Source organism: Mauremys mutica, chromosome 11, assembly GCF_020497125.1.
Source record: "Mauremys mutica isolate MM-2020 ecotype Southern chromosome 11, ASM2049712v1, whole genome shotgun sequence".
Classification (NCBI taxonomy): Eukaryota; Metazoa; Chordata; order Testudines; family Geoemydidae; genus Mauremys; species Mauremys mutica.
In genome coordinates this window covers 17376777-17403084 of record NC_059082.1, presented here as the reverse complement: position 1 = coordinate 17403084, position 26308 = coordinate 17376777, and the positions used below count along the sequence as shown (strand labels likewise).

Sequence of the window (26308 nt, the reverse complement as noted above, 5' to 3'; positions counted from 1 at the left end):
TGAACTTTTTAGTTATAAGGAAAGAAATATGACCTTTTAAGTTAGGAATATCAAAATTTAATGTAAAGTATGAGAGCTTCTGCGTCTCTAACATGCATGTATCTATCAAGGGCTTTTAAAATACATTCCTTAAGATTTCTATTTACTTGGAACTTTTCCCTTAGTTTCTTAATGCCTGCTTTTCCCTGACCGAAAGGAGGCCCGCTCAGTCTAAGCAAGCTGCAGACTTTATTGTCACTATGTCGTATACTGCTTGAGCAAGGACTGAATCTGTGTTGCAGTGCTTGTCATCTTTATGATACCTTACCCCTAAATCCTCATGTGGACCATACATAAGGTTCCGTGTTTGTCAGGGCTGGGGGTGGGGGTGCAGGGTGGTGCTTACCTAGGGCAGGCTCCCTGGAAAGGAGACAGGAACGCCCCTTCCTCATCTCCTAGCTCCATGTGCTGCCTCTGCTGGCAGGCACCGCCTCTGCAACTCCTACTGGCCGCAGTTCCCAGCCAATGGGAACTGCAGAACTGGGGCTTGGGGTGGAGCAGAGGCAGCACGTGGAGCTCAGGAGCCGGGTAGGGAGCCTACCCTAGCCCCGCCAACCCTCCTCCCCAAGCACCCACGGCACCCTCTCAAGCACCTGCAGAGCCCACCCATGGCACCCCTGGGCTGTCCCTCCGAGCCATTCCCTCCCCTAAGTTTTAGTTAGGGATATATAGTAAAAGTCATGGACACGTCATGGGCCATGAAATTTTGTTTACTGTCCGAGACCTGTCCATGACTTTTACTAAAAATAACCGTTACTAAAACGTAGCCTTAACCATGCAGTCAATGTAAACTCACTCAGTCCCTCTCCTAAAAAGAGGTAAAAATGCACACAGTAACATTCTTTTTTTATTAGAAATATGAAGAAAGACCTGTCTGCAATTCATTATCTAACAGCTTCTTTTTCTTCAAATTAATTATTTTCGCCAGGCTTTTTATTGTGTTAGACTGTGTGGACTCTGAGGAACAGACCATCTTTTTGTCTCTCTTTGTACAGCACCTAACACAATGGGCCCTGGTCTATGACTAGAGCTCCTAAACACTATAGTAATACAAGTAATAATAATTATAATAGTGCTGTTGACAAGAACTCTTTGGCTATTCTTCATGATTATTCTGCACTGCATCTATATAAACCAGGGGTAGGCAACCTATGGCATGGGTGCCGAAGGCAGCACATGAGCCGATTTTCAGTGGCACTCACGCTGCCCAGGTCCTGGCCACTGGTCCGGTGGGTTCTTCATTTTAATTTAATTTTAAATGAGGCTTTTTAAACATTTTAAACGCCTTATTTACTTTACATACAACAATAGTTTAGTTATATATTATAGACTTATAGAAAGAGACCTTCTAAAAACATTAAAATGTATTACTGGCACGCGAAACCTTAAATTAGAGTGACTAAATAAAGATTGGGCACACCACTTCTGAAAGGTTGCCAACCCCTGATATAAACCATTACGGCCCATGATGCAGCAGCAATTTGGGTGTCATAAAAGTTACTGCCTTATGACCATTAGCCTATGTTATATCACTTATCATAATTATTACTTCTGTCATCAGTCTTTCCATGAATGCAAGTAAGAGGTCTTTTGTGTTAATTAATTATGAAGTAGGCATCATTTTAAAGATCTCTAGTGAGATAGAAATTTCCAGAAATTTGAAGAATTGTCTATATTTCCCTTAATACCTGAAGAAAGTCCACACACCACAAAAATCATGGGTCTGATCCCAAGGACTTTGCTCATATGAGCCCCTAATCAGACCAACTCCCTTTGATTTATTTAGGATTTTGCTTGAGTAAAAATTATGTTGGGAACTCAAGGTTTTGCTTCATTTGTCCAAAGAAACGGTGTGTTTTTTCACTGTTTGAAAAACTATCGCCCTGATGCAAGCACATGAGATGTATGCATAAAATTGATATGCATGATACTGTCAGCAAGAAATAATGCCAGTACTTATTATGTGCCTGGTTATGAGATCATTTTTTGTTTTGTTTTAAATCTGCAGTATTTCTTCAGTCTTTATGTCAATTAGTTAATGGAATATGCAGTATTCTAAATGGAATGTCTCTATTTCAAAATTATACAATCTAATTTAAAAAACAGATTTCTTTACTTACTTTCCTAATAATGCTTTTGTTTATAAAAGAAAAATTGACAATCCAATGTACATGTCATTATTAATGCTCTGAATACTTCCTTGAATTTCTTTCTACTTGGACAATAAGAATGAGTTAACTCTCTTTCACTTTCAGTAATTACCAGTTTCATTTTAAGATTCCTAGAGCTGCAATATTTGGGTTTCCAACATGGAAGAGGAATGCGTGTTTATCAACTGTTGTCACTGGATTTTATTTTAAATTGTGGGAAAGTTTCTTTTAGTTGAAGGTTCTACAGTAGCTTGCTTGTGCAAAAAAATTGGACCATATTTAACTCAATAATCCCTTTAAAAGAGGCCATCAGCTTAAGAATCCTGCTTGTCTCTGAAATTGTTGTACCTAACCTCTAAGAAAGGTGAAAGAGACTGGAGAAATACCTCCACTTGTACTTTTGGTATTTGTTAGCACTTTTCATATAGCTCAGTGTTTCCCAAACTTAGGACGCCGCTTGTGTAGGGAAAGCCCCTGGCAGGGTGGGCCGGTTTGTTTACCTGCCCCGTCCACAGGTCCAGCCAATCGTGGCTCCCACTGGCCGCGGTTCGCTGCTCCAGGCCAATGGCCAATGGGAGCCGTGATCGGCTGAACCTGCGGTCGCAGCAGGTAAACAAACCGGCCCGGCCTGCCAGGGGCTTTCCCTACACAAGCAGCGTCCCAAGTTTGGGAAATACTGATATAGGTGATTTTACTGTTTGTGCTTTAGCTGTGTGGACCTTTCACACAGTAACAGGGGAGAGAAAAACATAGAGGGACAGACTTTGAACCTCAACCAGCCCTATATAGTTGAACATCTGGAGTCAAGCCCCCCCCAAAAATGAGATTGGTTTAAAAATCATAAGATTTAAAAAAAAAAATGTGGAACTCTTTTTCTTTGCTTTCTGGATTTTGTGATGTTAGGGTACACTTAGGTCACATTTTCAAGCTTTTCTCTTTAATCCTGACGGCTAGAAATGTATTATTTTATTAAACCAATTCTTACAAAATCACAGGACTCCAGGCACCACGTATTACAGGACTCACAATAAAATGATGAGTGTTGGCAATACTGTGGTGTTCTTGTTGGTGAGCAGTTACTCCCATGACTAGTCCTGTTGGCTTTTTGATGAAAACTTCTCACCATTGAGTGAACGATTTACAATCTGTTCCTTAATAGAGGGAAATATGACTGTACAGCTACAAAAATAGGCAGACACACTCAGGCATGTGTAATATATGAAATTTCTTCTAGCTCATTTTTTAATTGACTAGATTTTAAATTGACAATTTCTCTTTTAGTTGACAGCAAGGCAAAAGTAATCTGAAATAAGTATTTTTTTTTCCTTTTCTAGGTATAAGGTTGAGTGAAGAGACCATCCTCCTGCCACTCACATTTAGCATCTTCTGTCCTAATTATTCACAGTTTTCTCTTTCTAGAGTTAAAGTAAAGTATGCATTTTGCAAACAGTCTGATCTTTTAACACAACGTTGTGCACTGTATATTTCTTCCCACAGCAAAGTTGTCAAAAACTGTGAGTTTGTGAGGGTTGTATGCTGGGTTAAAATAGAAAATATTCTGTTGCACTGATTAGTAGAATAATGACTATAATAGCACATCAAAATATTGTAAAAATACTTAGTGCTCTATCGAGACCTGCCCGAGTAACTTATCTTATACTTGGGGGAGACTGGGGGTGGGGGTTAAATGTTCTAATATGTTAGCATCCCAAGGCAAGAACTTCACACATATGACACTTTGTTTGTCTGAAGGTTTTATGACTTTTATGGTTTGCAAGATGCTTCCCAAACCCTGCAATATAAGAAGTTTTATCACAAGCCAATATTAAATTGTGGCTGCAAACAAATGTATAATTAAGATCAATCTCTTACACATTTTATAAGTAAATTATAAGGAAATGTTTTATCAGTGGAGTGTAACTGTTTATTGGAAAGCAGCGTAGATCTGAAAAAGTCTGTTTTACAAACTTTTTACATTATCTCTTCTGTTATACCTTAAAACAGCAAAACACTATAGCTTTCATTTTCTTAAAGCATTTGGAGTAGAGAATTGCAGCAGTTTGTGGCACTCTGATGAGTGAAATGAAAGACACCTCGTACATGGACCAAACCAAGGTGGCATGTCACAGCCAAAAGAAAAAGAAAAAAAAAGTGTGACATGCCTTTTTTTTTTCTCCTGGATATACTCACCACAACATTGTAATATAAACTTCTGATGAGAGAAATACTGACTAGCAGAAGGCTCAATATAGGAGTCTCATATCGTATCACACTCTCTGTGCAAGAAGTTTAGAAAATATTATCCAGCATAACCCATTGCAAAATAACTCTTTCTTATCAGCTTTGACTGTTTTTTGTTTTTGCTCAAACGTGAATGTTTCCATTCTAATCCCTGTAAAAGAGATGTAATTTAAGTCTGTTCTGAGGGCAAAATTTGGCCTAAAATAACAACTAAGAAGCCAATTTTGTCTTGCTAGCCAGAACAAGGCACTTGAAGCAGAAACAAACCCTTAACGCTATGCCCAGAGCAGGCATGGGCCTCGCAACTGGATGAATGATGAATATATGTTTGAAGGCTCATCTGATAACCTCTTCCACAGCTCTACCTCAGCAACATTCCACATCTGGATCTTTGTTTCTGAATTGTACATTAGAAGCAACATATTTCTTATTCAGGGAAACTGAAGGAAACCAAAATGTTTGAATAAATTCTTCTGAAGGCGCGTCAATCATTTAGGAGTTGCTGCAGGATCCATGGTACCTGGTCTTTAGTTCTGGGATAGAACCTTGGAGTTCTGTAAAACTCATGGTGTGTAGTGATTTGCTTTGATTTGGCATTTTCACCCTTGGATTATGTTGTGTAGACATTTGCTGTAAAGGATATAATCTAGTCCCTAGTGAGAGAACATTTTATTAAATGTATGTGTTGCAGGTAATGCAATTTTCAACACTTAATGACTTTTATTTAATAGAAGTGACTAGGCGGTCAGTTATGCATAAGGTCAGTGCTCCTGTTACATAAAAACTCAGTACTGTGCAGACATAGTCAAAACAATTACACAGCAAAGGCTTCCTGGAATGAACATCAGCCCCAAATGGGATTAAGATGGATCCCAGTGAAAGTCTAAAAGAAAGCTAGAATCCATAGTGTTGTATACATACATACATACTCCTGCTACACGTATAGTTTGTATTATGCTTGAAATTGTTAGATTGGTACCTGTATCATCACAATGAAGACTTGCAGCCTTGGTCTTGAAAGAATAAATATGCTGGATTGTGTTAAAATAATTCATAGATGGGGGCAACATTGGTTTGTGATAGGAATTGCCAGTGTTCAGGAATGGATTGCACTAGCTCTTGACAGAGAGACAACTGCAATAATGATTAACAGAGTAACTTCAAATGCTGGGCACCTGCTACTAAATTATAATAGTGAAGAAAAATATGTCTTCTGCCTAAAGTGCATGAGGCAGTTCAGTTTGTTCTTGTACCTACCATTATGATGGCCACTGGCTGTACAAGTGCAAAGTCTGAGATGATAGTGGCAGATGGAAGCATTTGAGAGCACATTATAAAATCATTTGTCGCTCTCACTAGGAAAGAAAAAGACCAGTTCTTACCTGACAGTCATAAAACATGCACCACTAACCTTAGGCAGAAAATTTTTCAACACAGAATATTTCATGGAGTCAGCTGAAATCAAATGGACTGTTAAATAACCAACAAGTGTCAAGAAACAATTAATGGTGTACAAGTTTATCTAAAGCAAGGGTATTTATAACCATCGTTGTCTAGTGGTAGTTAGATAAAAGAGAAAAAATATCTGATGTCTTAATGTACCATACATTCCAGAGGAATTCCAGTTAAAAATACAAACATGTTAGAAACCTTTCAAGCTTTTACACATAAGACAAAGAATATAACCTACTATGGAAAACACATTTGTAGCCCTAGGAGATCTCTTGGGGGGGAAGTAAATTTAGAAGGAAGGAAGCAGATTCTCTGAACTGTGACCATGTTACCTGTTGTGTATTACATTAGCCATGTTCACATGGTACCAACAAAAGAGCATGTTAGAGTGCATTTCAGTGCTGTTCTGTTCAATAGGTCAATGATAATGACTGTTGTTTTTATTGCATAGAATGTTTGGCAGAGGGTGGAGATGGATTGCAGGAGAGAGATCACTTGATCATTGCCTGTTAGGTTCACTCCCTTTGAGGCACCTGGCATTGGCCACTGTCGGTAGACAGATACTGGGCTAGATGGACCTTTGGTCTGACCCAGTACGGCCGTTCTTATGTTCTTAGATACAGAAGATTTCCAAAGCACTTTACTAAGTTTTGTGTCCTTTATTTCTACGTGCATTTCTCCATTAAGTGAGTAGGGTTTGCACATTGAAGACATGCCTTGTAGAATAATGGTATATGTGAAACGGAATACACCATGCAATTTTAAAATAAACAATAAAGCTCACTAATTGACAAGTGTCCACCGAGTTGTGTTGAGCTAAACCAGATTTACTGGACATCATGTTTTTCTGACTGATAAAAGTTTAATTATTAATGTTCTTTCATGTCTCAGCATAACTAGAGGGGGGGAGGGATAGCTCAGTAGTTTGAGCATTGGCCTGCTAAACCCAGGGTTGTGAGTTCAATCCTTGAGGGGGGCCCACTTAGGGATCTGGGGAAAAAATTGGTCCTGCTAGTGAAGGCATGGAGCTGGACTCAATGACCTTTCAAGGTCCATTCTTGGAGATTGGTATATCTCCAATTATTACCTTATCTTAACTATAATTATAGCTACATTTTGGAGAGAAGCTGAGGGAAAACCCGTGTAAGGGAACACTGTATACACTGGGCCTAGATCCTTAGCTGGAGCTGAGGAGCCATTGGCTTTATGCAGCTACACCAGTGTCCATCAGCTGAGGATCTGGCCCAGCGGGTATCTCTACATGCTGAGTCAGCCATTTTCTTGGCTGTAGTTTAGAAACTTTATGTAATTTTTGTCTCTTCAAATACTTAGCTCATTGAAATCCCATTTAAATCAGTAGGAATAAAACAGCGTTCTGCTCCTATGGGGTGAGTCCCGCTCTTTGAAAAGGCATTATACACTGACTGCCAACCAAGTCACTCTAATTGCCTTGGGTTAGCACTATTAAATAGAGGGAACTTTCCAAAATCAGTGTCATCGGGGTGCCAGTCATGGTGTCTTGTTTTCTTGGTGCTACAGAGAGAAAGGCAGACAAAATCACTACTCTCCAATTTTCTGTTTTTCTGAAGGGCACAATGACAAACTGGCACCTATCAATATTGTTTATTTGTATCCACTCCAAGAGCTGATTTGAATCTAGAAAAAAAATCCTACATTGGGGCATTGCTGGCTGTGAATAAGAAATCCCAGAAATGTTGCACTGTAACTTGGTTTTTAATTTAAAAACACCTTCTGAGTTTCAAACATATTTTAAAATATTTCCAGTGCTGTTATGAGTCAAGTTGTTAATTTTAAATCTGCTGTCTAATTTGGCATCCAGAATTAGTTCCGGTTGAGGCTGGGGGGAAGAGAAAGGAGGTTATAAAAATTGTTCGTCTGTCCATAGAACATCTCATGTGTTTGTTTTTATTTTTAAATCCAGGGACACAAGAAGCCATTGCAGTGTGCCTGCATGTGCAGACAAAACAAGCTGTCAACGACACCCTGTGTGACAACGCCATGCGACCACCAGCAATGACTCGCACTTGCAACATGAAACTGTGCCCACCACGGTACGTTTTAATAATGAAATCAAATTGTGGAAAAGAAATGGTTAATATAAATAACCATGCATTGTCTACTGACTTTATCAGACAAGGATCAGGTTTAGGGTTGCCAGGAGCCCGTTTTTTGACTGGAACGCCTGGTTGAAAAGGGATCCTGGCGGCTCCGGTCAGCACCGCTGACCAGGCCGTTAAAAGTCTGGAAGCAGCTGCATGTCCCCGCTTCGGCTCCTAAGCGTAGGGGCAGCCCGGGGGCTCAGTGTGCTGCCCCCAACCCAAGCACCAACTCTGAAGCTCCCATTGGCTGGGAACCATGGGAGCTGTGGAGGCAGCGCCTGCGGATGTGGCAGCATGCAGACCCACGGACCAGCATGCAGACCCACCTGGCCGCACCTCCAGGTAGGAGCCAGAAGGGGGATATGCCACTGCTTCCGGGAGCTTCCTGAGATAAGCGCCACCTGGAGCCTGCACTCCTGACCCCTCCTGCACCCCAACCCCTTGCCCCAGCCATGACCGCCCTCTCACCATCTGAACCCCTAGGTCCCAGCTCAGAGCACCCTCCTATACCCCAAACCACTCATCCCCAGCCCTACCCAAGAGTTTGCACCTCCAGCTGGAGCCCTCCCCCCTCCCCCCCACAACCCAGCACCCTGCACTCCAAATCTCTCATCCCTGCCGTACCTCTACCCCAGAGCCCATACCCCCTCCTACACCCCAAGCCCCTGCCTCAGCCTGGAGCCCCCTCCCATACTCTGAACCACTCAGCTGCACCCCCCAGCCCAGAGCTCCCTCCTGCACCCCAAATCCCTCATGCCCAGCCCCACCCCAGAGCCAGCACCCCCATCTGGAGCCCTCACCCCCTCCCACACCCTGAACTCCTCATTTCTGCCCCACCCCAGAGCCTGCACCAGCAGCTGGAGCCCTCACCTATTCCTTCACTCCAACCAGTTGAGCCAGCCGGCCCAGTGAAAATGAGCGAGTGAGTGAGGGTGGGGAGAGCGAGCGACAGAGTGGGGGAGGATGGAGTGAGTGGAGGGCGGGGCCTCAGAGGAGGGACGGGGCTATTGCTAAAGTAGATCTGTGTGTTGGATTATTTTTCTTATTTTCAAACTGTTTGGAAAATATTTTAAATTCAATTTACTGTTTGGAAAATAGTCATCTCAGAAAGGATTTAACAAATACACCTCTACCCCGATATAACGCTGTCCTCGGGAGCCAAAAAATCTTACCACGTTATAGGTGAAACCGCGTTATATCAAACTTGCTTTGATCCACCAGAGTGCGCAGCTCCCGGAGCGCTGCTTTACCGCGTTATATCCAAATTCATGTTATGTCGGGGTAGAGGTGTACATCAGCTGAAGAGCCTTTTTTATTCACCTAAGAAAACAGAATGAAGATATTATTATATACTGTGGTGTCATTTTTTAGCTTCACAATGCAGAGGTCTTTGTGGAAACCACTTTGATATGAAGCTCTCCAATAGACCTTGCATTAACCCTTCGGAGAGATTCCTTTTCCCAGGAGCCCAGTGTTAAATAGTAATTGCATAGAGTTAAAGAGAATAGCCTTAGTGATATATGTTTTGTGAAGGGAATTCTGATGCCCCCTTTTAATTGTAAAATATAATTAAACGATCAAAAACTTAGAATATTTCATTCAGTTAGAAAATTATGGTTCAGAGGAAAAGATCAAAGCCAAAACCATAGTATGTTTACAGAAACTTTCTCCTGCAAAACATGTGGACTGAAAGTTAACAGGAGCAGGATGTTTTATAGAAAATGTACATAAACATAATAAGCATTTAGTAGATATAAGAAAAGTCCCGTTAAACCATATAAATGTCAGCATGAAGCTAACAGGAGGCAGATTATTCTATGAGGAATGTTCTAACTGTGAGTTCTGGAACCACATACATTTATTGGGATTAGCTCTTTACAACGTTAGGATTTATAGTAAATAAAATTACATATCTTCCTTACACTCAAGCTTATAAATGTAATTCATAGTTTTTGTTATGGCAAATGTAGATGATAGTCTGACCCTTGCAATATAAATATGCCTTTGCTTCTGCTTTGTTTTGCTCTGTGTGGGTATAATTTGTGTCCGGATAATCCCTCCTCCACACGCCATTCTTCTATATTGTTTAATTAGAGTGAATTTTTTTGCCCATGTGTTTTTTGGCACAGGTGGGAAACTGGCCCTTGGAGACATTGTTCTGCTACTTGTGGAGTTGGGATACAGACAAGAGATGTGTACTGCCAGCAACCTGAGGGATCCATAGTCACTAATGAAGACTGCAAAGATGAAAAGCCTCATGCTTTACAAGCGTGTAACCAGATTGACTGCCCCCCTGCTTGGCATGTTGAAGAATGGCAGCAGGTACAACAGATTATGGAAATAGTTTAGTTGTAAGCATTTTTCTTCTGGTTAGTTACCTAATGTGCTCCAATTAGAGTAACCTGGAAGGTCACTCAGAAGTTTGTTATTGTAGCATGGTTTCAGCTGACATCGAACTTATTACACCTGTAGTCTCCATTCTTCACTTCACTTCTGGGTGAAATTCAAGGTGCTAGCTAGTCCAGAGATCACCTCTCTCCCCATACCCCACAAGTGAGAGAACCTGCATTCAGAAGCAAGGCTTAACTTACCTGTCCCAAAGGTGAAGCTTCCTAAGCTCATGCCAGATATGCACCTGAGCGTTAACTTGGCCAGTTCTAGATGTAAAGTGAACATCTTTTTCTAAGCGTTCCACTAGCTACTTGCACTGCATTTGTCTTGCACTGAGCTCATTAGTTAGGTTTTCCTGGCTCGTGGCCCATTAGCTAAATCAATGCTACTAGGAGCATATGCTGCTTGGTTTTGGAAAATGCTGCTCACTTTTTAATCTAAACCAGGGGTTCTCAAACTGGGGGTCGGGACCCCTCAGGGGGTTGCGAGGTTATTACATGAGGGGTCGCGAACTGTCACCCTCCACTCCAAATCCTGCTTTGCCTCCAGCATTTATAATGGTGTTAAATATATAAAAACGTGTTTTCAATGTATAAGGGGGGGGTCGCACTCAGAGGCTTGCTGTGTGAAAGGGGTCACCAGTACAAAAGTTTGAGAACCTCTGATCTAAACCAGTAAAGTGTTCAAAGAAAACATGGTGATAGCTGCCCTATAAATGCCTGCATAAAATAAGAGTATAAATGAGTAAAGACAAGCATGGATGCGGCTATGCTTTCCACATTATCTTTGTCTTAGTGTTCCCATACCTGTGGCGGAGGGACTCAGAGTCGCAAGGTTCACTGTAAGCAGCTGTTGACAGATGGAAGCTTTCTGAAACTCTCTGATGAGATCTGCCAGGAGCCTAGATTGTCTGCTCATAAACCGTGTGCCAAAGTTGATTGTCCCCCTCAGCTAGTTGTAGGGGAATGGTCCAAGGTGAGTGGTCCAGAGTAAGAGCTCACTAAACCTCCCGATACAAAGGGAACTCAAGGGATTTCCAGTTGGGAGACTACCAGCTAATCATGAAAGTACATAGAGTAGTGTGGGCTCCAGAGGGAATGCAATTAGGCAAAAGGCCCTACCCACCCAGTTGTGGGGAGGAAGGAGGTAGAATGCTTCAAGAGGCCTGCTACAACAGATGATCCGGGTGCACCGAGCCCCAAAACATAGCTGCCTACCCTTTCTGCCCTCATGTTTAAACTGAAAAACAAGAGGCCATGATGCTTCTTGTTCGTTTCCAGTATGGTTGCATCGGGTTGGAGCATGTTTAGCTTCCAACCACTCAGATTGATTCCCTAGTTCAGGGATGGCCAACCTGAGCCTGAGAAGGAGCCAGAATTTACCAGTGTACACTGCCAAAGAGCCACAGTACTACGTCAGCAGTCACCCATCACTCTCCCCCTGCTCCCAGCACCTCCTGCTCACCAGCGGCCCTGCCAATCAGCGCCTCCCCCTCACTCCCCACACCTCCTGATCAGCTATTTCGTGGAGTGCAGGAGAGAGCGGGAGGGGGAGGAGTGAGGACACGGCAGGGTCAGGGGAGGGGGCAGGAAGGGGTGGAGTGGGGGCAGGGCCTGTGGCAGAGCCAGGGGTTGAGCAGTGAGCACCCCCCAGCACATTGGAAAGTTGGCACCTGTAGCTCCAGCCCCAGAGTCGGTGCCTATACAAGGAGCCGCATATTAACTTCTGAAGAGCCGCATGTGGCTCCGGAGCCACAGATTGGCCACCCCTGCCCTAGCTGAATTTCTGAAAGGCAAAATAGTGCATCGAATGCTATTTTTCTCCCTTTCCTTTAATTCAAGCCTCCAGTCTCCTCTTAAAAAAGATCCACGAAAAGTAGTTAAAGATTACAATTAAAAATCCTGTCCAAATGCAATATGAACATGCAGAGTGACTTGAGAGACTTGGCCCAGGCAATTTAGAACTTGTTGAATTATACATCTGAGAATAACAAGTCTCATTCTGCATTACATCCACAGTGGAACAGTAAGAAATACTGTCATTTTCCTATAATTGTTTCTGAGCTGTTTGGTGGAAAGGGTTAGTCACTGTATATTCATATTGACTTAAAGCCTGGAGAGCACGTAGAGCTTTGGATGGCACGGGGATCCATATGAAACAGCATCCTTTCAAAACTTCACTTTAAAAGTAGCATGTATGAGACAGGACACAAAATTCACTCTGACTACATCCTTCCTTTTGCAGTGCTCGCTAAGCTGTGGTGTTGGAATCCAGAGAAGGAAACTTGCCTGCCAAAAGCTAACAGCAAAGGGCCAAAATGTCACATTAAATGTATCAATGTGTAGCAGTCTCCCTACTTCCTCACTTGTCAGGTCCTGTCACGTGAATGACTGTAACAGTAAGTGTGTTACTTTACCTAGTGCCCTGCTGATTTGAAATTATCAAGTAAAACCTGTGTATGTGCTGCTAAATTAATTCATTTCTCTATCCTTGCTACATTTCATAACGTTACTGATCTGAGAGCAGCTTAGGCATTGTGGTCACAAGACCAACAATAATAGGATTGTTTTAACTTTATGAAATGTATATCTTCTCAGCCCAAACCAATGGTTCCAGTTTAAATTTTTTTAAATGTAATATATGAACACACGTTAAGGGTTTGGGAGGTTTTTTTGGTCTCTCTATGTACTTGGCCTGGTTCTTATTTACCCTTTACACCATTCTGATGGTATAAAGATGCCTTTGAGTGGGTATAAATTGTTTTTATACCTGCTACAGAGCCCATTTACGCTGCCAGAGCAGTAAAAGAGGGCCTTAGTGTAAATGAGAATTGGGCCCACTGTGTAGCTGTTCAGTGTGTGTTCTTAGAACACTGGGCGTTACACTCCCGTCAGTGTTAAAAGTTACAAAACTCCCATTCCAGTGGCAGGTGCAGAAATAATTTCTATCAGTGCCTAAGGGAGTGTGAAACCTATTCCCTCTGGCTTCACAAGGTGTTTTGAGGGCGCAGTCGCAGCAGGAGTACACACCTTTTAAAAAAAAAACACAACATTTGGCTCATTGCTTCTAGAAATGTTCCCACAAAAAATGCATGTTTTGTAATTTGAGCATGATCTTGTCATGATAATGATTATAATTGTGCTAACGGCACATGCGAAATAGTCAGGTAGACAATTGTGCTAACTGCACATGTAAAATAGCCAAGTAGATGTCTCTCTTAGGTATAGTTGCAGTGAATGCATGTGCAAACATTCCCTCAGTGTGGGCCTCTGTTTTTCTTCCTTTAGAAAGGAGGATATAAATTTGTGTCTTTTTAAAAAAGGCTCTTCGGAATGGCCTAAATGTCAGATACAATTTGATAAAAGTCTGCTGAACACAATACATTTAATGACAAAGATTCAATTGAAAACATTCACTCTAGGTTTGGAAGAATTGAAAGTTTTGCATCATACAGATCTGTAAATATCCGGTAATATGTGCCGGCTTTTTGGTTTTGATCCAGTTAATGGTCTTGTCCAGAAATAGCTACTTCATTATGCGTTTTCTAGCTTTGTATAAATGGTTATTCACAACACAAAATAATTGTGCAATTCTGATTCATACATAATATGAAACTTCTTTTCCTGGACTTCATTTCACATTAACATGCCAGACTCCTGAGGTTCAAAACACCACTTAAATAAAGCCCCATGGACTTTCAGGAATGTCCTTGGCATAAGGTTTAATACAATATTTTGAGCTGCATATCTATCTGAATTTAATTAATTGTGGATAGTTGAATGGCAATGTGGCCTGCAATGTGGTCTGCAAATTGCTTAGTGGAGAGTGATGTTAAAGTAACATTGTCAGCTTCCATCGTAGTAAGAAGGGAGCAACACGTGAAGACATACAGTAGCTATTAGGGAAGGCAGTGGGGTGCAGACCGAAATGATGAAAGAGGGCTAGTGACTGGCCTCTCCCTTCAAGTTCTCAAACTGTTCAGCACAAAGTTTTAAATTCATTAGCCTCTAAGGCTGGATTCTGCCTGGCATTTACAAAGGGTGAGAGAGGAGAGCATACTCCAGATCCTCACTTTGCTTCTTGCACCAGGGGCCAGGGACAGTAGCAATCCTGGGATTCATAGGAACATTCAGGGACTGTTTCCTCCTACTACATTCAGGGGCTCAGCACAAGTCACCTGAAGGGAGTGGGTGGGAGACAGGAACTTGGCATCACCCCAAAAAGTAGAGCTCGAGGCTACAAAGAGGAGAGCAGCCTGCACTGTTCTAAGGGATGGTGCACCATGCACACTCTGTCACCAAAGCAGGGCTGCTTTGGGAGAGGTGGTGCCTCCCAGAGCTTGCGCTGAAATGGCATTCTTCAGTGCCCCCTCCTCAGGACTCAGTCTTCAGGGCACAAATGAATGCTTAATTTTTACTATTTGCTTATGGTGATGGGGCTTGTCAGTCTAAGCCTGACTCCCTAGACACAGTATCTGGGCATGCTCTTTACTTTATGAAGGCCCAATCTAGGCAGAAATATCTTTGGCTTCCTAGGTCCTGGGAAATAGCTTACAAGCTTACAGTTTACGAGCCAGATCACCAGTTGGTAAAAATGTGTGTAGCTTCATTGGAGGCAACAGAGTTACACCAGTTTACACAAGCTGAGGATCAGGCCTTGTGGCACTAGTGCAAGCTAATGTATTCAGTAGGTTTACCTTTCCTGGAATCCCTCCCAAAAAGCCCACCCCTTCCAAAGCTGCAAATTATGATGCTTCCAGGGATCCAGAAAGTTCATTGTGGACTATTCTCCTGCAGTCCACAAAACTGAATGCTCTCTCACTTCTAACTCTGCCACCTGTATGTGTATGTACACACACGCACACACGTGTGCGCGTGCACACACACACCCCCTCTGTTGCTGCAATGCTAAGAAGAATTGATGCAGTCTTTCTTTAAAAAAAAGTGAAATTCATCAGTCAGACTTGAACGTATTTATAAACACTCACTGGGTTTAATTCTGTATTGGAATAACTAATGTAAACATAGCATAGCACAAAGTATTTTGTGTGTATAAAGTTACACTTACTGTGTATGTATGCTGGGTTTTGGAAATTGAAGCTTTAACACTGGAACATTTTTATTAAAACAAATATTTTGAGCCCAATAGTTATTAAAACAGGACACTCAGTCATAAAATGGTTGATTGAGAGAACCATGTATCTGGATAACAAATACTGATTTAAGAGCTGTGTAATTATGGAACCAGGATATTCACATTGGTCAGAACTCATTAGCCAAAATATCGAAAATAACTACAGTATTCTGTTTTATAAGCATAAGAATGTACTCTGGGGTGTAGTTCATACAGTGTGCACACTTTTTGAATGCTTGAAGCATTTAGCTTTGTACCTTTTCCTTTACAACATATCCAAAGCATATGTATATGATATCTGAAGCACTCAAATTTTTGCAATAACTTGCTGTCAAGCTTTGTCATTTTTTTTATGTTCTCACCAAATGGTAGAGTAGTAATGATTTTAGATTCAACCAAATGCAGGAATGTTTGATTAATTTGTCTATTTCTCTGACTCATTCAAGTCATTCTTCAGCTTGCTGGGTTTTGTTCTCTGTCACATACCAACAGAATGGGTCACTAGTAAAAAATCGAGTGTTCTCCAGCACCCGTCTAGGGAGTTTCCTGACTCCCCTGGTTGGCCAGTTTCACCTTGCCTTGCACAGAGCAAATAGCCGGGGTGTATGCTTCTGCTACTTTTCTTCTGCATTGTTCTGTTTCTCAGCTACCTAATGTTTTCTTAGTAAGATTAGTTCCGCTGATCAGAAAGGGGCAGAGTAGTTACCAGTAATGAGTCAACAAAATGGTATCTGAAATACTGCAGTCATTTTCACACTGTGTTCCTCTGTCTATCTGGCCACCGCTGGGAAGGCCTGTCTTTGGCGATAGTCATGGAGGCAGCTCTCCAGAAACCTTGTTGGGTTCAAATTCCTGCTGTGTAATGCAGGAGGTGCCTCACCATACTCAGCGTTCTGCCTCCGCACCTTCCTGCATGAAGCTCTCCTCAGTTTTCTCTTCAGCTTGTCCGCAGGCATCTTCTGACTTACCAGCCCTCTCCGGGATCTGACTTTTTTCTCTCTTTCTCTCCCCCTTCCTTCATGTATTGCTGACCCCTGCCAACAGCAGGACTCTGTGACCAAAGCCTCTTCTAGCCAAAGAAAGTGACCACCCGTCCAATGATAGTAGCATGGCCTTCTCTGTTCCCTCACTGCACATTCATTGACTCCTGTTCTCATCTCCTGGCTGCTGTCAACTTGATCTCAATCTGCCTGCCAGCCAGTAAGGCCAGCTGGCCAGCAGGTCTAACAACCATAGAAAAGAGAGTCCTGCTTTTTCTAATGGACTTTGTGTTATCCAGGCACCCTACGCTTGCTGCAGTGCCCAGATGTGGGAAAAGTGATGTTGAGCTCTACCTTTTATTTGCCTTTTCCTCTTCCTTTACCCCCTTTCTTTCCCCTTCAACAGGCAGCAATAAGAATAGGAGATATAGCATGCCTGCCTTATTGCACTCTTCTCCCTCGTCCAAGTATTGTCCTCTATACAGATATGTGTGATATGTGCCTTCTCATTGATATGATAAGAGCTGCTGGAGGTTTAGAGAGAAGCAGGAGAATGCCTAAATTGGGGCCAGAAAATTTGACCATATCATTATTCCTGTTTGTGTATATGTGACACAGATAAAAAGTCAGCAAGTTTGGAGCTGACCTGAACCAAATCAGAGAAAATGCTGCTCACAGCATTCTCAGAAAAGCAGAATTTGTTAAGGACAGTGCCAGTGATTCAGTCTTTTTCAACACTTGATTGCTGTTTCAGAGATTAAACAAGAAATTAAACCCAGGCGACCAGAGAAGCATGCTGCCCACGGACCTCAGATTGTCAGTATACACCGAGTCTACATACAGACACGGCAAGAGAAACGCATTAATTTTACAATTGGAAGCCGAGCCTATCTGCTTCCAAAAACATCCGTTGTAATTAAGTGCCCAGTACGAAGGTTTCAAAAGTCACTTATCCAATGGGAGAAAGATGGACAACATTTACAAAACTCTAAAAGACTTGGCATCACTAAGTCGGGATCACTGAAAATACATAGCCTTGGGGCTACAGATATCGGCGTGTACAAGTGTATTGCAGGCTCTGTGCATAAAACATTTGTTCTCAAACTTATTGGCACTGACAACCGGCTAATAGAACCTCCAACTTTTAGAAAACATGCAAGTGAGACCAGTGGTACAGATCACAATGAAGCCAACAGTTTTGGAGCCAAATGGCATAAAATGAGCAAAATGTGGCAAATATGGAGTAAAAAGAATGAGCTGTATCTCGGTGATGGACAGGTTAATGACCAACCATTTCTGAGACATTTTGAAACCCATGTGAGTAATTCAGCAGAAGAATACAGCCCTCGTGAGTTCAAGAACAAACGTCTGGAGGCAGCAATTCTTCAAGGTGCTTACAGCATGGATACTGTACAGTTTGAAGAACTGATAAGGAACATGAGTCAACTCATTGAAGCTGGAGAGGTCAGTGATGATTTGGCATCCCAAGTCATATATCAGTTAGTTGCTGAATTATCTAGACCACTACAAGTTACTACTGAAAAATGGAAAGGCTTGCATGAAGAAAAGTTAGCCTCGAAGCTCACTGGTAAATCACCAAACGTATCTGAACGTTTCAACACAAAAACCCTAGACAAGCTGATGTTCAATCAAAAAAGACCTGGTATTAAAAGGCAAAAACAAGTTCCCAGAATTTCCTTTAATAAAACAATAACTGCACGAATTGGAAATACGGTTTTTCTGACCAAAAATACTAGCGCTGTCAATTTACTGTGTGAAACTACAGACATTAGTGAGCCAAAATATACTTGGACAAAAGATGGAGAAGCATTAAAATCCTCTGAGAAGTAAGTAAATATGGATTCTTTTGGTTTTATATGGATCTTGTTATGTTATTGGCAAAAACTAAAATCTAGGGTGTTGTGTAATGTTAAAAATGCATTATTGTGAAAATGAAGTAAATGTGAGCACCGTGCTTTTCATCTTTCTTACAAAATTTATACTTTTATTTGAAATGTGTGTCTCACAAATCATTTCATTAAAGGAACAGTGCACATATAATGCTATGATATTATATGGCAGGATTGATTTTTATACCACAAATGAGGCTATACTGTATGTGTTGTATACATTCTGCCTAAAGTAACTTATCTGCATTAGAGAATAAATAGACATATACTAAACTAAATATAAAGGGGAAAATGTGAGAGAGCATTTTTGATATACCATAGAGTAGAGAGAGTAGTTCCCAGAGAGTAGTTATCAGTGGTTCACAGTCAAGCTGGAAGGGCATATCAGTGGGTCCCACAGGGATCAGTTCTGGGTCTGGTTCTGTTCAATATCTCCATCAATGATTTAGATAATGGCATAGAGCAGGGGTTCTCAAACTTCATTGCATCGTGACCTCCTTCTGACAATAAAAATTACTACACCCCCCCCCAGGAGGGGGGACTGAAGTCTGAGCCCAACCCAGCCCTGCTGCCCCAGGTGGCGGGGGGGAGAGGGGGAGCAAAGCCCGAGCCCCACCACCTCAGGCAGGGGGGCCAAAGCCCAATCTGAACCTCGCTGCCCAGGGTTGAAGTCCTCAGGCTTTGACGCCAGCCCTGGCTCACAGCAAATCTAAGCCAGCCCTGGTGACCCCATTAAAACAGGGTCATGACCCACTCTGGGGTCCTGGCCCACAGTTTGAGAACTGTTGGCATAGAGAGTATACTTTTAAAGTTTGTGGGCGATACCAAGCTGGGAGGGGTTGCAAGTGCTTTGGAGGATAGGATTACAATTCAAAATGATCTAGACCAGTGGTTCTCAAACTTTTGTACTGGTGACCCTTTTCACATAGCAAGCCTCTGAGTGCAACCCCCCCCCCCCGCCTCTTGTACATTAAAAACTTATTTTTATATATTTAACACCATTATAAATGCAGGAGACAAAGCAGGGTTTGGGGTGGAGGCTGACAGCTCATGACCCCCCCATGTAATAACTTCGTGGCACCCCTCCCCAGTTTGAGAACTCCTGATCTAGGCAAACTGGAGAAATGATCTGAAGTAAATATGATGAAAATCAATAAGGACAAATGCAAAGTATTCCACTTAGGCAGCAACAATCAGCTGCGCACTTACAAAATGGGAAATGACTGTCTAGGACAGAGATAGGCAACCTATGGCACGAAGGCAGCACGCAAGCTGATTTTCAGTGGCACTCACAGTGCCTGAGTAATTTTAAATGAAGCTTCTTAAACATTTTTAAAACCTTATTTACTTTACATACAACAATAGTTTAGTTATATATTATAGACTTATAGAAAGAGACCTTCTAAAAACGTTAAAATGTATTACTGGCACGCGAAACCTTAAATCAGAGTGAATAAATGAAGACTCGGCACACCACTTCTGAAAGGTTGCCAACCCCTGGTCTAGGAAGCAGTACTGCAGAAAGGGATCTGGGGGTCATCATGTAACACAAGCTAAATATGAGTCAACAGTGTAACACTGTTGCAAAAAACACAAACATAATTCTGGGATGTATTAGCAGAAGGGATTTGATAGCTGCTTTCAACTACCTGAAAGGGGGTTCCAAAGAGGATGGATCTAGACTGTTCTCAGTGGTAGAAGATGACAGAACAAGGAGTAATGGTCTCAAGTTGCAGAGGGGGAGGTTTAGGTTGGATATTAGGAAAAACTTTTTCACTAGTAGGGTGGTGAAGAACTGGAATGGGTTACCTAGGGAGGTGGTGGAATCTCCTTCCTTAGAGGTTTTTAAGGTCAGGCTTGACAAAGCCCTGGCTGGGATGACTTAGTTGGGTTTGGTCCTGTTTTGAGCAGGGGGTTGGACTAGATGACCTCCTGAGGTCCCTTCCAACCCTGAGATTCTATGATTCTATGATTCTAAGTGTTGTAAGCAAGATATGAGAAGTAATTCTTCCAATCTGTTCAGGGCTGATTAGGCCTCAACTGGAGTATTGGGTCCAGTTCTGGGCACCACATTTCAGGAAAGATGTAGACAAATTGGAGAAAGTCCAGAGAAGAGCAACAAAAATGACTAAAGGTCTAAAAAAACATGACCTATGAGGGAAGTTTGGGAAAATTGGGTTGGTTTAGTCTGGAGAAGACAAGACAGAGAGGCAACATAACAGTTTTAAAATACATATAAAGTTGTTACAAAGGAGGAGGGAGAAAAATTGTTCTCCTTAATCTCTGAGGATAGGACAAGAAGCAGTGGGCTTAAATTGCAGCAAGAGATAAGCCAACTGAACATTAGGAAAAGCTTCCTGTCAGGGTAGTTAAGCGCTGGAGTAAATTGCCTAGGGAGGTTGTGGAATCTCCATCATTGGAGATTTTTAGGAGCAGGTTAGCCAAACACCTGTCAGGAATGGTCTAGATCAGTGGTTCTCAAAGCTGATCCTCTGCTTGTTCAGGGAAAGCCCCTGGCAGGCTGGACCAGTTTGTTTACCTGCCACATCTGCAGGTTCGGCCAATCGCAGCTCCTAGTGGCCGCGGTTTGCTGCTCCAGGCCAATGGGGGCTGCAGAAAGTGCTGAGGGACGTACTGGCCACCACTTCCCACAGTCCCCATTGGCCTGGGACGGTGAACCCCAGCCAGTGGGATCTGTGATCGGCCGAACCTGCGGACATGGCAGGTAAACAAACCGGCCCGGCCCGCCAGGGGCTTTCTTTGAGCAAGCGGCGGACCGGCTTTGAGAACCACTGGTCTAGATAATACTCAGTCCTGCTATGAGTGCAGGGGACTGGACTAGATGACCTCTTGAGGTCCCTTCCAGTTCTCTGATTCTATATCAGATAGGGGGATCATTTTAAAAGTTCCTTCCAGTTCTAGAGATATTACCAATTCTAGTATTATTCACCATTTTATGTATAGGAAACATCTCTGAAAATTTTACTTTCTCTAAAAGTAGAATGAAGTTTTAGATGTGCCCACTATGCATAATTTGTACAACGTAATATTGTTTTAGAAAGAAACCACAAAACCCTATGAATTTTTTAATCCTTCATTACCTATAGATCTTTCTATTAAAGATAATGGAATGTCAAAATTTTAAAGGACCCTATATTACAACCACAGTTTGGAAATATACTTGGAGAAAAGTTAGAGCAATGTGTATTATCAGATATTTGTTCAGATTTGAGCAAATACTTTTACTCCACTGCTGGTAATTGAGAAACTCAACTGATAATATTAACATTAGCTTCATGGTTTAGCCTGCTGAAATTATAACTAGCCTTTGAGTAATGAAGAAATTATTCTGAAACGATAAAGGCATTTTTGGATATTTCTCAACATACTTAACTGATTAACCCAATTGCCAAGAAAAATATAGTTCTGTAGGGCTATCAATTAAAGCAAGGATGCCAAAAATAAGATTTTTTTAAGAATGAAAATGTTTTTGAAGCATGATGCTCCTGCCAATTGTTCTTCAGTTTGTGGGACATTTGTAGTTTCCCATTTATTTGTTGCAACTGATGTTTTCATTTTTGGTATATGTTTTGTTGATATGTAAGTATCTTTTTTATTTCTAATGTCTACCATTAGAAATTGCACTTTCTAACATAGAGATCCTTACTATATTAGGGTTTCACTAGCAGCTGGGTCTCCATTCCCCTCTTTTTTGTAGTAAGATATATATATATATATATATATGAGACAAATAGTAATGTCTCTTCAAAATATGTTGTAGGTGTGGGTGCTGTGCTATACAAGTATTAATTTGCCCCAGAAGTGGGTGGAAACGTTTTGTCCCATATGTGAAGCAGGACTTCATTTGTAACATGCTTTTGTGTTTCCCACAGAAGAGAGCTTTATTTTTGTACATTTAGCCAATCAAGTAGGGTGTCAGATCAACAATTTATTTATGTACGCACTGGTGCACACTGTAGCTGAAGTTACTAAGTGCTGGGAAATCTAACAAGGGGAAAAAGTATAAATACACCAGGCTGGCATTCTCAGAATCTTCCCACATGGTTTTGGGTCATGTACCTTGCCACTGAGATACTAGGAAAGGGGTTCAGATGGAAAACAGTATTTTGTGGAAAGGCTGCATCTTTATTGCCAATGGGAAAAATAATTACAAACTATATCAATACACAAAGTCAGGTAGCCCTTAAAATTGTAAATTCTTGATCCTTATTTCCTCCCTGAGCTGAGAACCCAAGGTCCCACCGTAAGTAATACCTCAGCCACCTTGCATGTGTTGTTCCCAAAACTGTTGGTCTGAGGTGACAAGCCCACTATGCTCTAGAGTGCTTTCAAAGGGACATAAAGTAATTTTTTCTAAAAATTGCTCATAATTTTTTATTATTGTCCCACAGAAATTTGTTCATTTCAGGTCCAATCCTGCCACTTCCTCTGCGGGTATGGGGGGTTCTCTTAGCAGCAAAAGCAGGGTTGTTCTGCTGCACAGTGAGGAGGAAGGGTTTGCAGATGCTGTCCATCTCCTGCATGGCACAGACTGCAGCTCCTCATTGCTGTTTGGGAGGAGAGGATGAGTTGGAGGAGCCATCACTGCACATATCCTTCAGTGCTTCTCCTTGCCACCATAAAGGGGGCACACTGGAGGCATGGAGGCTGCTTTCCTCATTGGACTAAAGTAGCTTCTACAGGGCAGTTCTGCTTCTGCTCTGTATCCCTGATGGGAAGATTCTTCCTCCTATATTCTTGAAGGGACACTTGGTTTACAGCTGAGATATGTGAGCTGGGCACGGGATTTGTTCCTACATGAATAACTCTTTTTTCCCCCTTAAACATTCTTCAGAGTGGTTTTGAATGTCACTGGAAAAGTACAGATTCTCAATCCTACCCAAAAGGAACTTGGCGTGTATGGCTGCATGGTGGTCAATGACTTTGGTTCTGATATCGAAACTTCTTCACTGTTGTATGCAGGTAATGCTGATCATTGCATCTATAGTATCATGAGTGTCATTTCTTTGTTTAGCACTAACACCCATCCTCTACTCCCAAATCTGGATTGAGTTTGACTGAGTTAGTAACTAGAAATAAGGATTTCTGATTGCTGTTAAATTGTATTTCAACTAAAACCATGCCAGCCATGAGCCAAGTTAGCTGATTCACCCTACTATCAGTATGTTTCTTTTCAACCTTAATTCTGCTTAAATGATGATAATTTTAAATACAAGGTCTATAAAGCACATAAAACTTGAAATAAATATATTTTAAATTGATAATTCCTTTTCTTTTCCTTTGAAGAGGCTCCTGTCATTTTGTCCCCTGGAATAAATGTCTCAAATCTGGAAGTTAGTAATCTCTCTGTAACTGTTGGAGGGGTGATAGTGGCAAAAATTGGAGCAAACATTACAATTGAATGTCCAGTGACAGGTAAGCAAGAACACCATTGGAGTTTCTTGTAGTGTTGGAATAAGCAGCTCACCTGGAGACTTGAAAAAAGTTATCGTTAGCAGCAGAACATGATTCCTTTTTACTTGGTCACTCTATTTCATCTCTCTCTATTTGTTTTCTCCAGACAGACAGACGTACACACGCTGTCTCTCTCGCTTTGAAAATTCTTTCTTCCATGAGATGGTCTGTGACCCAGCACAGTGTTTAAGGACCACAAAACTGATGCCCATCTTAGTTACTGGCTCCACAGCCAGCTGACTTGCTCATCAGAAAATTTGCTGCACCATTGTAGTCTCTTGCCCTCATAGGAAATACTCACGTCTGGGCCATATAGAACTGCAAATAAAATCTCCAGTCTCACCTTCACAGAACTTTAAATTTGATGGTAAAATAAGTGTGTCTATTACAACCAGCATTTTGCAGCTGCAGGAAAGAGACAAGGAGGATGAGGCTCACAGATTCCAAGTCATAAAAGTCTGTAGAGCTTCTTTAGGTCAACACCTCTGGAGCAGCACTTATGGCGAATAGAAGTTACATATATTAAGTACCGTATATACTCGTTCATAAGCCAAATTTTTTTAGTAAAAAAGGGAAGCACCAGAGAAGGGGGTCGGCTTGTGAACGGGTATAGAGAGGGAGAGGGGGGACACAGCCCCTCCCCCCCAACGGAGGGAGCAAGGAGAGGCAGCACAGCCAGTGGAGCCAGAGTCTCTCCACTTCTGGCTGCGCTGCTCTCCCCCCAGCCTCCGAAGCAGCTGCAGCTCCAGGGCTGGCAGGCTGCAGCCGTGCCTCTCGGCCCCGCCCCCCAGAGCAGGCTGTGGCTGCCTGGCCCAGCCCGCTGGAACATGCTGTGGCTGCGCCGCCCGGTCTGGCCCGCCGGAGCAGGCTGCGGCCGTGCTGCCCAGCCTGCCGGAGCAGCTCCAGCCAGGCCAGAGACATCCTCCCCTGGCCCTCCCCAGATAAGGTGGGAAGGGATGGGATGGGGAGGGTGCGGGGGTCCCAGGCTAGGGGTGGGGTCATGTGGGTAGTGGTCACAGGGGTTACTCCCCTGACTCCCAGCTTCTCCCCCCAAAAAAGTTTCCCCATCAGTTGCTGTCCCGGCCCATCAGGGTAAGCAGCTGGCGCGCCAGGACACTTTGTTTACTTAGGTTTACCTCCGTGCCTGCGGATGCTCGAGGTAAACAAACCATCTCAGCCCACCAGCGGCTTATCCTGTAGACCGGGAAGCCAAAGTTTGCTGACCCCTGAATTACAGGATCGGCTTATGCACAGGTTATCAAAATTTTCCATTTTTACTTATCCATCTTGAGGGGGGTTAGCTTATAAACGAACCGGCTTATGATCGAGTATATTCGGTAATTCTGTGTTTCATCTTATTTTCTTTATCTCAGTTTGTGCAGGCAAGGTAGATATTTTACCTGTTAATTTCTTCATCTCTGTACTTTAAACTAATCACCTTAAAAGTTAATTACCATAACAGTAGTACCCTGCCAATTATTTTAATAAAATGTGTCAATATATGGTGTCTTGTTTAATCAAGAACATGAAGGTGAATGTTCAGCTAGCACATTGCCAATAAGTTTGCACTAGTACTTGGAAACAATGAGAGTTACAACTAATTGAAAATAAATGGTTAGACAAGTCAGTGTGCCATTTCCATTTTTATTGTTTTTGGGAAACTGTATTTGCGGTTGTCCAGAAGAAAGATGTTGATATTAGACCAAAATAGCGATAGAAAAATATGAAAGTAAATAGTTCTACAAATAGCTTTAAATAGTAGTGGTGCCAGACAGATGAATATTGGGCCATGTGGCCCTGCTGTTCGCTGTTCGTACCAAGGCTGTTGCTTTGGGGGAAGTAATATTTCCCAGCTATATTTTGGCAACTCTTTGTACAACTGACCTGCATCTCAGATTCAGCAGAGTTTAAGTCACACTGTTAGTATTAATTTTGTGAGGATGGGTGAGTATTTAGTAATCTAAATATCAATGAATATTCACACGAGACTTTTAATTTCCACACACTTCGGTGTTGTGTATGTTAGTGGGGAAGGCTTTAGTTATGCTAAAACTGACACCACTGTTGACTTAAAAATGAATTTTCTTATTGCTTTATTTCCTGTAATTGCTGAGGAAGTAGAAGTTATTATTTTTGAATTAGAAATGTAGCTTGCACTTTTTAAAACTTCCATCAAACGAACAGCAGAAAAATGAGCTTAGAAAATGAGGTAAGGATACTTTTTCTGTCTTCCTTTCATTAATCAAAAATAGTGCACCACTGAATTGCTCCAAGAAGTAGAGAGTTAAATAGCCTTATTAATCTGTTTTATTTAAAGAGAGGGGAACAAATCTTCCAGAGTTTTTCTTTTTAGCAAAAACTATAACTTTTTTTAAGAATGTTAGTAACACATTGTTTACAGATTTCTTCAAAACCTG

The 26308-nt window shown here is 42.0% G+C and overlaps 1 protein-coding gene across 7 annotated transcripts in view; it reads left to right on the top strand.

Moving 5' to 3' along the window:
* ADAMTSL3 (ADAMTS like 3) overlaps positions 1–26308 on the top strand; it is a 287105-nt gene that overhangs the window by 228317 nt on the left and 32480 nt on the right. For all 7 annotated transcript variants that reach the window (XM_044981169.1, XM_044981163.1, XM_044981164.1 and 4 more), the window contains 7 exons: positions 7825–7954; positions 10132–10324; positions 11189–11368; positions 12638–12791; positions 17261–18353; positions 23272–23399; positions 23724–23852. In XM_044981169.1, the coding sequence (XP_044837104.1) occupies positions 7825–7954; positions 10132–10324; positions 11189–11368; positions 12638–12791; positions 17261–18353; positions 23272–23399; positions 23724–23852 (2007 nt within the window). The remainder of the gene's footprint in view (positions 1–7824; positions 7955–10131; positions 10325–11188; positions 11369–12637; positions 12792–17260; positions 18354–23271; positions 23400–23723; positions 23853–26308) is intronic.